A 14,784-nucleotide genomic window follows, 5' to 3' on the forward strand; every position below is an offset into this window, starting at 1 on the left:
TTAACAAGTGTCTCAGCTGGCTGCTGGACCCGTCCAATATGTTTTGGGATTGGTGGAGTGTGGGTTCAGGGATGGTGTGGATTATAAACTTGGGCTTGTTTGGGTTTTTTGCTGTAACGCATATATGATTTTGTTGCTTTATTCTTAATCGCTTGCATTTACAATATAATAAAAAGTACACAAATTCTTGGTTAACTCGTACTCTGATTTTGTTTTGTAGAACCGATAACTATATTTATAGGCGTATATGTAGGTACATATGATAGAATTTTAAATGTACAACTGAGGAATATTCATGTTGAAAAAGTGGCAAATAAATGGCGCTTTAAGTCTTTGATTGCTTCACATGCGAAAGCCCTAATTGCTGGCAAGAATATTTGAGTTTGAGAACACCAACCACACTAGAACTAAGTATATATTTTTTCCATATGTCTGCATATGGGGCTATGTATGTATTTATATTTACTCGTATATGGTGCATGTACGTATGGGTGTATGTATTTAAATAAAATGGTCTTGGACCGATTCGGCTAACTTAGGCATAACTCAACATAAAGAAAGTAAAACGAGAGAGTTAAAAAGTTAAAACGGAATGCGCTCAGAGAAATTGTATGTAAGTTAAAAGTTCTTTAAGTAATTTGTGCAGGAATGTGGCTGGGAGGCTGGGAGTGCCACAAGGCTGGGATCGATTGGTTGGTTTGTTTGTTGGTGGGTGCGGGCACAGGCACAGGCACAGGCACAAGTACGCGTTGGAGGTAGCTACTACTTGGACAAGCAACTATTGTCATTATTCATTTGGTAAACATTTCACATTACGCCTCTCGAGATGCTGCTCATCGGGTCAGCTTCATTAGCCATCATCGTCGTAGTCGTCGTCGTCCTCGTCGCTCTCCGGTATGGGCACAGCCGTGATGGTCAGATCGCGACCAGCGAAGTCAAAGTTAATTTCACACAGTGCTGCGGCCAGATCGCTGTCCATTCCCCCAACATCGTTGTCACCATCATCTGCATCGCCGTCCCCATCGCCGTCGCCATCGCCATCGCCATCGCCATCGCCATCGCCAGTTGCCTCGTCGTTGCTCATGTCATCCTCATTCCGTATCACATACAGGCTTTCCTCATCGTCGCGAGACTGCTCATAGAGCATGCAATGCTTGCGCTTGGCGTGGCGCAGCACGTGATCCTTGCGGCGCGAGCGGTACTCGCAGGACACGCACTTGTACTTCTTCTGCTTAAGGCAGTACTTTCGCACGTGCTCCTGCAGTTTCTGTGGCGACTTATAATAGCGGTTGCAGTGCTTGCACTGCATGAAGGAGTCGCGGGAGATGCCCGCACTGGGATTGGAGGCACGCAGACTGCTGCTCTGATTGTTGCTCGACGTTGTGGTGGTGGCATTGGTGGCGTTAGCGTTGGTGTTGGCATTAGTTCCACTGCTATTGTTGTTGAGATAGCCATAGTAGTCGTCGTGGCTGGCGGTGGCACTCGTCGAGGTTTCCACGCCCAGGAGACTGCCCAGTATGGGATAGATGTCTGCTGGTCAGCACAGCACGGAGGTGTCAAAACAAAAAGGAGAACGAAACAAAATCAAATTAATGGCTGGCAAGCAACTGATCAAACATCAACTTAAGCTATGTAGAAATAGTTTAATAAAATAATATAGAGATCTTAGTGTTGTTTGGCTACTACCCAATAGGCGCCGATGATCAAGATGATTTTGATGATGAAGGCGATGGTGGTGACTGTTGTTCGTGGTGGTGTTTCATTGCGGTTTATGGAGTTTAGCGGCGTGGGGGACGGATGATGGTGATGGTGACTGATAATGATGGTGTGTGGTGACGTTATGGTATGGTTGACACAATCCCCAGAGAGCTACATGTATGCACATAGACAAAAGCCACTCAAGCATTTCTATAAACAAAAACTTGAGAATATATACAGAACAAAAGAATAAATCACAAAATCAGATGTTGGTGTTGGTGTCGTTGGTGGGATTTTCAAAACTACAACAATACAGCAAATCAAATTACATTTATCATATATTTTGTGTGTTATATAACTATGATCTGTTCACTCTTCAATACAATATCAATGTCAGGCATGTGAGGGCCACCCAAGGGTCTTCTGTCTCCTTGAAGTCGATCCATTATAATCCACCTAGAAGAAGAGAAAAATCTATATTAGTTCAGGGTTTTTAAAGAGTTTCACTTGATAATGGCTGGACCAGGAAACTAAGAGGGAGAAATGGAAATCGTCAAACAGATTTATGAATTTTTGCAGTTTTTTTTTCTATCATTTAATATATTTTTTAATTTACTTTTATTTGTTGGTTGGTTTTTGCCTGTTCACTTATAACAATTAGATCGTTTTACTTGTTTAACATTTAAAATAGTTTCACAAATTTTGTTTAAGGCGTTTCTCGGCTTTATACACAATTACATAATTAAATTTACTCTGAATTCGTACTAGATTTAATTCGTTTTGTTAAATTGGTTTAAGCACACTTTTCATAGTCTAACTGGCATTTTGAATGTCCTTTGTTTCGTTAGATTTTTTTACTGTGTAAATATATTGGTATCTCTTCTCCATTCGTTAATCTAAATTGCAGTGCAAAAGCAATTTGGTTTTCGTTATGTATACATTTCATTTGAATTTTCTGTTTTCATTTTTTTTGATTTTGTAAATTTTTTTCTTGGCGCAAACTAAGCTATGGTACATTGGTTACAACTCGAATCGGTTGGTGTTTGATGCTTCTTATTTTCAACATTAACAATTCGTAAGGCGTGCGTCAACAGCAATAACATCCATTTCTCATTTCTTTTATTTTTCCTTTTGTTAACCTATGGCTAATATATTTATTGATTTTCTTGTGTTTGCGGTGTGCTTTGAATTTAGTTCCCCATTTTCGTTTCACTAGATTTTTGCAGCAATAGAATAAAATAATAGTTTACGAACTAAAGAAATAACGAATAGAAAATGATTCTTAATAGAGACAAACAAAATATCCGATTTTCTTCAGTTATATATGTGTGTTGTTTGTATTATGTTTGTGTGTTGAGTGTGTTAGTGTTTGTGTGTGTGTGTTTGAAAAGAAAGCCCTTCTCATTTCCGTAACCGACCTATTGCCCTCCCAATCTGCGATCTCCCCTGCTCCGATCTGATCAGATCTGTTCCTTGCTTCGTTTCGCTTCGCTACGTTTCAATCACAATTAATCACATCGATCCATATATATGCATACATATGTGTATGTATGTATGTTTTGTTTTGTTTGTTTGTTTGTATGTATGTAGCTATCTATATATACATAGATATATGTTTCTTTATATATAATTTTACATTCACAGCTCCTAGTTTACAACGTTTTAAAAATGTGTATTTTGTGTGTGTTTTGGATGTTTTTAAATCTTTGATATTAATTATGAACAGAAATAATAAGAATACATTAGTAGAAAAAGAGTTATCTGGGTTAGTACAAGTTCTCGAAAAATATTTCACTTTTTCTTGGATGTATGTGTTTATGTTTTACATACAATGGTACGGCCAGGTAGTATCCTTTCGCAAGAGGCCTCCTACCCATCTAAATCTGCTCAAACTTTGATGTTTGCCTATGTGCTAGCTGTCTGTATTGTGTTTTGTTGGTGTGTGTAAGGGGGTTTGTGTTAGTAAATTGTTATTTTTTTTTTTGTTAATCAAATTATATAGAAATTTATCACATGCTTTTCTTTACACTTTAACTATACGACTCGAAAGCTTGCCATTATGGACCACATAAGAGTATGGTATTTTCTTTTTCTTTTCTCTTGTACGAGTATATGGGTCAATTCGAGTCCATCACATGCGCTGTTGATAAATTATAAAATAGGTGTGACGGATGGACATCCATCTTCTTCCCTTATTGTTTTTTTTTTGTAACGTAAAAATTAGATGTTTCCGCTTAGAAAAGTAGCTAAAAATATTATGTTGTATAGATAAATAAGAACCACAACCTTAATAGACAAAAAGTTAAATAAATCGCGATTGGATTATTGGTTATACAAAAAAAAGGATACATATTGGGAAGTTCGTGAAGTGCACATCGATCTTCGTGTTCTATAACAAATGATAAACAGAACTCTAGAATCTGACTAGCGCAACAAGGCGACTTGAATATGCATATGTATGTATATAAATATTTAACCAAGCAGAAAACCAATGGAAATTATTTGAAAATTGTCAACGAATTCAAATTTGAAAATTTCCTCAACTAATTCGAATACTGACCGATATGAATTTTGTTTTTTGTTTTTTTATGATTTTTTATATTTTTCTGTCAACAATTTGAACAAATTTGTTGTATTCGCATATATATTTTGTGTTGGTATTGTGCCAGTTTGTTGTCTGTAGATTAATTTACATCTTTATCACATTTTTTTTTTTTGTGTCGCGAGTACTGCTGATCCGACAACAAACTGCGGTATGCGCCCCTCTGTTTGTTTGCTATTTTGTATGTTTTACATTTTTTGAATTATTTGAATTTAAAATTGTTTTTCTATTTATGTGTTAGGGGTATTACGATGAAGTACCTAAGCAACTCGATTATACAATTAAGCTCTTTCATTTGTATATTAACAATTATAAAAATGTTAGTGTGTGTGTGTGTGTGTGTATGACTATGTGTCTGTGTGTGAGTGTGTGAAACAAACTCTGTCGATTTCTATAATAACTATATATAATCGTAATCGTAATCGTATCGTTTTATAACAAGGCTTCTCTGCAGCATTCACTTCGCTCGTTTCTCAATTTTGACAACAAAATATTTATGTTAAGAGAAAATATACAATGTTATGATTACTATTAATTAGAATGAGGACTATATTCTTTATATCACATACCAATTTATTTTTCTGACTGTGACTCGATGCGAGTTTCCCCAACCCATTTACATTGCCAATTCCCTCTTTCCACCCTCTTCCATGCATCCCTTCCTCGCACTTGTACATGCTGCTTTAATGTTATTTAAAAATAATTAATAACTGATTTTTGTTTCGTCCTAAAACTGTTTGCCTTGTGTAGAGAAGCGCCCCCGCCCAAAGCCACACTTATTTCGTTTCCTTTCCTTTCGTTTCGTTTCGTTTCGTTTCCTTTCCTTTCGTTTCGTTTTCTCTTTTTGGTCAAATTAAAATTCCCGCTATCACATATCGTGGTTCATAATTAAATCATAATTTAAAAATTTTCATGGAATGAGCACAAGATAAATTAATAAAAATTTCTGTGTTTCTTTGCTTTTGAAAAAAGAGTAGATAGAGATCGTTGAGTTTCAACTACTAGCTATAATTTGTTATACTACTATATACCCGCAGTATTTATCATGCGTTCCTGTGGCTTTTGGGGGTGCGGTCCTAAGCAAACCGTCAATCTTTTTGCAAATTTGAATATAGTTTGTGAATATAGGCAAACGAAAACATGTGAAAAAGCGAAGAACAACGATTGTTTTATGTTTTATGTTTGTTTTTTTTTTTTGTTTTTTTTTGTTTTGTTGTTTTGGTGCGCATCAAATATTGCACGTATGCCTTCAATGTGGTCTAACTTACGGTCTACCTCTGACTCTAACTCGGACTCCGACATCTGACTTCTGACTCCGACTGTAACTGTCGTGTATCTTTCTACGTTTAGTGGTTCCCTTTCGTTGAACTAACCTAAGGCGCGTGAGAGGGCGCTGCACTAGAAATTACACTAAGATTAATGTGAATGTTTTTTGCGTTTGCTGCTGCTACAATAAAATGCATAACTTTCCCCATCCACAATCAAGAAAAAATTCATTGAGATCATTGAGTTTTCCAAAGGACTTATACATCATGCAACATGCTGCACGCCCGCTCTCTCACGCGCCTCTCAAACAATTTGCTCCCCTCAGCTCTGCCAATTCGGAAAAACAAAATTAATTTTTGCTGTTGCTGTTACTATTACTGTTACTGAAAAAAATATAAAACAAACTAAAAAAAAAAAAAAAAGTAAAAATATACGATAATGAGCTAAGAATTAGGATTGGTTAATATTCCATCATTATATACAAAGTTACGAGTTAGTTATCTGTATATATATATATATGTATATATGTATATTTATGTAGATACATATATGAAGTATATGTAAAAACGACTATATTTTTCAAGATCATTTGGAAAATTATATAAAACCGCACTCTGGACTGGACTGGACTGGACTGTGGTTAGGACTCTGACTGAAGCTGAACTGACACTAAGCCCCGAACCTGAACCCCAACCTGAACCTGAACCTCAACATAGACCTAAACCTGAGCTGCGCTGCGCCTTCAATCCTGCGATCCTATTCTGGTTGTGGGGTCCTAGCTTTATCCCAGATCTGGGTCAATAGCAACAAGTTGTTTGAGAGCCTGGCGTCGTGGATTGCCATTGCAGCATTTGTTGTATCATCGATGTTGGTGGGTGCGCATGTGGAGCACAAGATTGTGTTTGTGCTTCGATTTCTTGTGACAAATGGGGCACTCGAACTTTGGCTCCACGCCGCACTCGAAGCGCACATGTCGATTGAGGCTGTGCGGGCGGGCGTATGTGTTGCCGCATCTGTCGCAGGCGTAGGCTCCGCCACCTCCTCCGCTCCCACTAGTATTCCAATTGCCACCCGATCCACCGGCTGCTGCTGCCGCTGCAGCAGCCGCCGCCGCTGCAGCCGCTGCCGCCGATGTAGAGGCTCCACCTGTGGAGGAGGCACTTGTGTTGTTGGCCGCCAGGCCAGCAGCCGTCGCAGCGGCTACTATAGCAGCAGCAGCACTGCTCGATGGGTCTGCTCCGGAGCCAGATATCATTCCCCCGCTGCTACTGCTGTAGCGGCGCGTTGGCGTGTCTGGGCGTGCCACTTGGCCCGTTCCAGCTGTATATATCAGCTGTGGCAGTGGACGACTGTGTGGAGTATGCAGATGGGTGTGCTGTCCTCCTCCGGCCGTGGCAGCGGCCAACAGTACTTTGGCAAAGTCTATACGCAGGTCGCAGGGCTCATTGTCCTCTTCGTTGCTGTCGTCGTTGTCTCCGTTTCCGTGCCTTTGTTGCGACTTGGGCACCAGCTGGTGCCCTGTGCAGTGCGTGGGAGTGGCCCGGCCACTGTCGATCCGGAGGTCATGCTCGTTATGATCGTCCATGCCCGCACTCGGCTCAAACTTGATGACGCCCATGGGCGTCTCGTTGGGACTGGTGTACGGACTGGTCTTTAGGTCCATCAGGCTGTAGCTCCTGTTCGTGGGTGACAAACGGCCGAAGTCTGTGGAGAATGGGTGATACAGAAAGCAGGGAAACTATTTTAGTTTTTCATTATTTTTACTTCGGTTTTCAAAGATTGCATGTCTCCTCTCTAGATGGAAATTATAAAAATACCTAAAACTAATTGGAAGTAAATAAATAATTAAGGGCTTTACCGTGATTTTGTATCTTTTTTGTTGGTTTTTTTTTGGTTATATGTATGTTGCTTTAGTGAGAGATATGATGCTATGGATTGGAGTGGAGTGGACTGAACTGGTGTACGTGTGTGTAAATTTGTGGATGTGTGTGTGTTTGTGTCTTGTGTGTGTGTGTGTGTGTGTGTGTGAGCTTTTTTGTGAGTAGGCTGTAAAGTAAATGTATTATTAAATATTAAATTAAAACACAATGAGTACAATAATAAATGTCGAGAAAACAGTTGGAGAGCTCAGCACAAAAAAAAAGATTCAATAGAGTTTTGCTCAAGTTACAAGTGAGAAATGGTTAAATATATATATATATATATCATCTATAGGAATGTGTGTTGGGTGGTTAGTGACAAAAACACTTAAAAATAATAGAGAGGGGAGAGGACATATAACTAGTGGAGCTTGGAGACAGAACAGGACAGCAGGACAGCCTCCTCAGAGCTTCCTTGGCCTAAAGTGCATTGTTCTTTTTTTAAATTATATTGTATAAATAAATACGCATGCAACATTAAAATGTAGGAAAGAAAACTTAAGAGATTATAAATAAATAAGTTGAAAAGAATTTGATAGAAAATTGGGCATTTATGAAATACAATTCTATACAAACTAAGTTGGTTTTCGTTTTCTCATTTCATATTTTAATTTGTAGATAATTAAACGCTAGATAGTATATTAATTAGATAGATGTATACGCTTCACAATCGCTAGGAGAAGACAGGTAAAGATAGAAGAAACTTAAAGTTAAACCTTCGGCAATACAAACGAATGGAATGTGAACAAAAAACAGAACAAACTACAAATCTAGTTCCATACATAGTCATATAGGTATAGTTACTTCGTCTAACAGATACATATATGTATAAGGTCTAGGAAGGATACATAGTTATGCATATCTATAGTTTATATAGTATTTATATATATATATATATATATGTATGTATATATATATGTAGTATGTTGTAGTAGTTAAGCATGCAAACAACAATAAGAGGGAGAGGCAACACCATAACTGCGTTGTTTGGCTGTCGTTCATCAGGCAACATCACATCCACATCATCATCAACATCACATCACATCCATCCACCTGAAATAGAGATCTGATTAGTATGGATTCATAGCAGGGGTACGAATGCCTAAGACTATGTATCGGAATGAGGGTAGGGACAGGTGGAGAATGGCGAGTGAATATCTGTGGAGTGTCTGTGGATGGAATGGAATGAGAAAGTTCTATAGAGGAATATGCAGTTAAAATAAGTACAACTTCAGTGTTTGGTATTTTGTTTTTGACATTTGCTTTTAATTGTATTTCGAAATTTCTTTGGTTTTTGTGTTGGGTTTTTGGTTTTAATACATTTTTCCGGCCATAATTACGATTTTCAGTTGAGAAATACATATTATTATAATGGTAATACAGAATCTCTCTTGCAGGTTTATAGAGGTATTTGTTCCTTTTTTTTCTTTCTCAGTTTTTTTTGTTGGATTGGGGTTACATTACAATTAGGTTGGGGAATCTGACGGAACACTATTATCTTATCTCCTGTCCTGTCTTGTCCTGTACTTCCCTGTGTTTCTATTTTCAGTGCCGGTTCAGATTCGTGATTCTGTTCATTTAAATCTAACAATTTCAAAGCATACTCGTACATGCGCTGATATTTCGAATTAATTTTGTAAACATTGTTATTATCAATTATTAATTATAATTTGTGTCTAAATTGAAAATATTATTCCGTTATCGTTTTGTTTTGACTAGATAATCGTTTATAGGTAATAATTATTATATAAGCATAACTTAATGACCAGAAATAAATCTTTAAAATGTTTCTAACAAATTAAAAAGCTATTGCGTATGCAAAAAAAAAAAAAAAATACATATTAATATTAAGTATCTTTAGAGGGGCATTTGCTTTATGTCCATGCCATGCATATAGTTAGGGGTCTTTTACTTCCATACTTAATATAAAAGTTTCCGTTTTGGTTCACAAATGTTGCTGTGACGACTAGTTCAAGTAATTTTCTGTTGGTTTTCTTTGTTGCATTTTTTTTTGGGTTTTTTTTTTCTGGGAAAAAATGTACACATATTTATATGTTTTCAGTTTCGTGAGAATTGTCTAAAGCAATACAATATTTTTTTTTTTTTGGTTATTTTGATTTTTTTTTTTTTTTTTTTTTTTTTTTTTTTTTTTTTTTTGTATTGCAATCTATACCTAAATTTGTTTTGTTTTTTCTCTGCGTCTGTGTCTGGGCCCAACGACATCGTTTGGCTTCCTTAACGAAAGGAAAGATTGGGGAAAAAGCCAAGTCAGTTTCAGATATCCACTGCGAAAACTCAAGTTGAAGGAATAACTAAAATTTGTACTAAGAGAAGATGTTCAAAACCGTCCTCAGCCGTGGCCCCGACACACGTAATTTGGATTTTATACAAGTCCAAATCTCTCTTAAACACTGTCCTGCTGGAATACCAAGGTGTAGCTGCTGCTGTTGCTGTTGTTGTTGATGTTGTTAATGCTGCCGACGTTGCTGGTGGGCACAGCTAGTGGTGGCGGTTGAGCGGACTGGGGTTTCTTCTCCTCCTCGACGTCCTTCTCGCGGTCCCGGCACTTCGTGTTGAGATGGCGCTTCAGATTACTGTGGACGTTGGTGGCATATCCGCACATCTTGCTGCAGAAGTAGCGCGGCGGCAGGCCGCACTCGTTCTTCAGGTGACACTTGAGGCTATTCTTCCACTTGTACGTGCGGTTGCAGTTGCGGCACACCCACGGCTTCTCAATATCGGCATTGTAGATCATGTCGGCGGAGTGCTCAAGCGACTCCTTCCGTGTGCGCTTGTTTTGGACCAGGATGCGGTAGCGGTTGTCGTCCGAGTGGGACCAGTGAAGATTGAGGTTCTGCGCATCTATGGGCAGGCTCAGCTTGTGGCCCAGCAGCGTGGAGTTAGCCGTGGTAATACTGGCCCCGCTGCTTGTCCCAGCGGTCGACGCATTCATATGGTTGGGTCCCGAGATCGTCGTTATTGTGGCTGGTATGGTGGGCAGCTTGATCTGCAGCGATTGACTGGTGGGTTGGAGCTGCAGGTGCTGCAAGTGCTGTTGCTGTTCGAGCAGTTGCTGCTGCTGCTGGGCACTGAGCACGATCTTCTTCACGCCCGTCCCGGAGCCCGACTTCTGCTTATCGTTGGACTGTTTAGCGTGCTTTTGGGTGGCCGCGGCTGTCGTCAGCAGATCATCGTCATCGTCATCGTTGTCCATCAGATAGCCGTCCTCGAACTCCTCGTTCTCGACTTTCACCGCATCGTAGGTCCAGGACAACGGACTGGCCAGCTTTAGATCATAGTCAAAGGTGTTTTCATCATCAATGGCCTCGTTGCAGACGGCCTCGTCACCATTGATCGACATGTTGTCGGGGTTCTCGATCTTCACAATCACCTCAGTCATGGTCTCATCGATGCTATCCAGCTCCACGCCAGCAGCAGCCAGGGCAGCAGCCGAGGCAGCATCAACATTGCAGTTGTTCGAAGAGCTCTTGTTCCCACTATTGGCCGGCGTTATGCAGGCGATTGTTGTGCGTCCGATGCTGCCGATCCTGGTGACCGTTTGGGTCAGTGTCTGGGTCACATTGCTCTTGCTGATGTTATTATTGATGTTGTTGCCAGTGGAGCTAGAGGCCTTCTTGGCAACTGATGCTGATGCTCCTGCTGCTGCCGTCATCGTCGTCTTAATGGGCGTTGATGTCTTGTTAGTGGTTTTAGCATCGTTTTTGAGTGACTTTTTGGACTGTGTTAGTTTGTCTGATTTTAGTTTTGGTTTTTTTTTGTCGATATTAGTCATGAAATAGAAATTCAGAATGTAAGTTAATGGATTTGTTAAGGAATGTGTTTATATATATAAAAAAAACATGTATAAGAACTCATGATGTTGTGTCTGTGTGTTCAGCAACAAAAGAAAATGAAGACTGCAAAAGAAAAAATCGTTGTAAATTTCAAAACGAAGTACAACAAAATCGGATTAACAAATGAAACAAATCAAGTATCAAGAAAAGTGTGAATGTCAATATGTGTGCATTAAAGTACCTGTCAGAGTATCGCCAGAGCTCTTCCCAATGACGGACTGATCGGCCAGCATGAGCCAGTTGCGCACACGTATCCGGGACTCTCCGCCTTCATCTGGAAACACGTTAGACAACAATGGGTAATACGTTAGTACTAGTTAATTACATTCAGAAATTGTATAGCTTATAAGAACGATTGATGTGTGCCTAAACTGAATGATTCCTAACCTTTTATATTTGTTTTATTTTTTGTTTAGTCAATAGTTTGTGTTGTAAAATGAAGAGTTGCTAAAAATGAAATAAAATTTGTTTTCTTCAAATAATAATTATAATACTTACAAGCAGTACATAAAAAACGCTACAAAATCTGTGTGTGAAAACGAAAACGTAAGTAATGTACATCAACGTAAGGATAAATAGATAGATAGATGGATAGAATCTATCTGGGAACGCACATAGCACACAGGTTTTGTTTCTTTTGCGTTTTATTACATGGAATTGTATATTTTTCACATTGAATTTGGGGTTTTTATCAATTTACAAAAAAAGTTTTACAAACAATTTATAGAAGAAATTAAATATATATTTTATATATATAAGGGTATGCTACTTCTGTTGCTTTAATGAGTATTTGTCATCTTATTAAGTTTTATACATAGTTTTATTTAAAACTACACATTTTATTTGTATAAATCTGCGTTTTCCTATTGTTCAACAATATTACATTCGAAAATTTTGAATTTTCCGTCCTTGTCGTAATGTTTTCATTAACAAATTTCCTTTCGTTTATTCTTCATTGTATAAAGAGACGCTAATTTTAGCCCAACACCGCGATAAAGTAACCAATGTTTTTTTTTAAAGAGTTTTAGTTTCTTAAAGAAAGTATTTTTTATATGTATGTAAGCATTCGAGATTTTCCATCGTCTCCGTTTCCGTCTCCGTCTCCGGCTCCTCCTCCTGTTTTTTCGTTTTCAATTAATTTTTAATTATTCATTTAGAAGATATTTTTGTTGCACAGTTTTACTGGCCGCACATTTCTGTTTGGGTGTTCGTATCTGTTTTTGTGAATGTTTGGAGTTGTTGTCGTTGTAATTAAAGCTTAATAAAATCATCTATGGAATGTATTTCGTTGTAGTGGAAAGCAAGGTATAAAATAAATTAGGCTTGACTACTTATGAATGTGCCGATTAATATATTAGTTATCGCACACATTCGTATCGTATTAATAAGGTATCAAAAAAATAATAAATAAAGTGCATGTGACGTATTTGTGGCGGTGTTTTGTTGATTGTTGTTTCCGTTTATGTAGTGCTGTAGTTGCTGTTGTGGTTGTCGTTGTCTTGTATTCAGTAGCTCAGCTACTTGATCTTTTGTTGCTTTTGTGTTTGAGTTATTGAATTGGGATTCCCGTTCCCTACCTCCAACTAAGTACCTGAGTTTAAATGTCTAAAGACCATTTAAATCCTGACCTCCTGCTCATCCTCATCCTCTTGACTTTTACTTAAATTCCTGCCTTAACCTACTTTATATGGCTTTACACAGTTACGAACGTTTGCTTATCGTAGATTTTAAATTACAGTTTACGCGAATTGCTTCTGGTTTCCATCCATTTGTGAAGGCACTTTCTTCGTTGACTACCAAACGCGCTCTCACACCCTCTCTTACACTAACTCCTATAAAATGTTTTTGAGCTTAGTACATGTTGTGTTTAGCCTAAGACATCGTCATAATAGCAAATATTTCAACTTGAGGTAAATTGTTGTTTAAAGAGGCTAATTACTGACTGACTGACTGACTGACTGACTGACTGACTGACTGATTGATTGACTGACTGACTTTATGTGTGGGAACCTGGTCTGAATCTGTTTTGGCACTGCTATAAATTACTATGGGTTTCCAAAGGATTCTTCCCGTTGATCCATGTACAGGCATCTAGAAAGAAGCTCTGCCATGATTTTTAAAGTATTCCCACGTGGACTTTTTAATTGTTAAACTGTTCAATAAATTGAGGGTTAATGCATTGTTTACGTCTGTACTGTATCTAGGGTGGTGCTCTGGAATGAATATCTATCGGTTAAACTCCACGCACATTACGCCGTGCATCAGGCTACAGGTAAAGGTAACGAGTACCGTTCTGGGCTCGTGTTCGTGTGCCTTTCCCTAGTAATATCTTAATATGGTCTGAGTTCTCGTTACTTTTTCATCTTACATATCCACTGAGTTGGCTGCTGCTACTACTACTGCTGCTCCCTGGCTATACATCCTTTTTATATGTATATGTATATGTCTATGTCTAGGTATATGTATGTATGTAGAGCTAGGCTAAACTATATATTTCACTAATCCTAAACCGTTTCATTGTACAAGATTTGTCTTTCTTCTTTCGTTTTGTGGAATGTTGCAATTTTAAAATTGTATTGTATTGTGTAAAATCATTTTACTGATCACGTTGCTGTTGCTGTTGCTCTTACGGTTGCTCCAAGTTGTAGAAATTATAGATTTTCAAATCGGTTTTGTGTAAACAATTAATAACAAATAACAAAAAAAAAGTATAATATGTGAAATGGCGTAAATGTTTGTGCTTTGCAACAAATTGTTTTCGTCCTCTCGAACACCTTTTTCGAAATTTTTAGGCATCTTAAAACACTATTTCATTTTCGTATTTTGTTTTGTTTTCTTGTTTGTTTGTTTGTTTGTTTGTTTGTTTGTTGGTTTGCTAAAATTAATTTGGCACACTGATTCCGTTTTCCCGAGAGCATGGTGTGTGATTTCGTGCTTTACATAATTTTCTTCCATTTGATAATCCCTGATTCTGTTTAGATTTAGTTTCTTCATCGTACTCGTAATAACTGCTCAACTTTAACTCTTTATACACAATCACTTCATTTATCCTCCATTTATGAGAAGTGCGGATGCAGCTCCGTGGCACTAGCCAGGGCAGCCGCTGCGGCTGCCGCCACGGTTGCAGCAGTGACTCCTCCTCCGCCCACTCCACTGCTATCGCCATCTAGGGCTGCAGAGCCAGCGAAGCTTTTCACATCCTCCAGCTTGAATTTCTCCTTGTGCATGCGCTCCATGTGGCGACCTATGTGCATCTTCTGCTTGGCCCGGTACACGCAGAAGGGACACTGGAACTGCGGTTCCTTGCCGCACTCCCATTTCTGGTGGTTCCGCAGCGAGGACTTCAGCTTGTAGACACGGCCGCAGACTGGGCATGGGTGTCCAGCACCATTGTCGGTTCCGCCCAGTGATCCGTTGTTATTGCCGTTGGATGGGGTCGCGCTCG

The 14,784-nt window shown here is 38.7% G+C and overlaps 1 protein-coding gene across 10 annotated transcripts in view; it reads right to left on the bottom strand.

The window, feature by feature from the left end:
• Nucleotides 1-14,784, bottom strand: part of LOC108158134 (longitudinals lacking protein, isoforms N/O/W/X/Y) — a 61,367-nt gene that overhangs the window by 7,750 nt on the left and 38,833 nt on the right. Inside the window, exons 6-7 of one of the 10 annotated variants that reach the window (XM_017290322.2) lie at nt 11,521-11,613; nt 9,670-11,238 (exon numbers count right to left, since the gene is read on the bottom strand). The exons of 4 other annotated variants lie outside the window; for them this stretch is intronic. In XM_017290322.2, coding sequence (XP_017145811.1) covers nt 9,890-11,238; nt 11,521-11,613 — 1,442 coding nt within the window. In that variant the 3' untranslated portion in view covers nt 9,670-9,889. 5 more of the 10 variants (XM_017290343.2, XM_017290329.2, XM_017290330.1 and 2 more) reach the window with 5 other exon arrangements.

This window comes from Drosophila miranda, chromosome 3 (genome assembly GCF_003369915.1).
Source record: "Drosophila miranda strain MSH22 chromosome 3, D.miranda_PacBio2.1, whole genome shotgun sequence".
NCBI lineage: Eukaryota > Metazoa > Arthropoda > Insecta > Diptera > Drosophilidae > Drosophila > Drosophila miranda.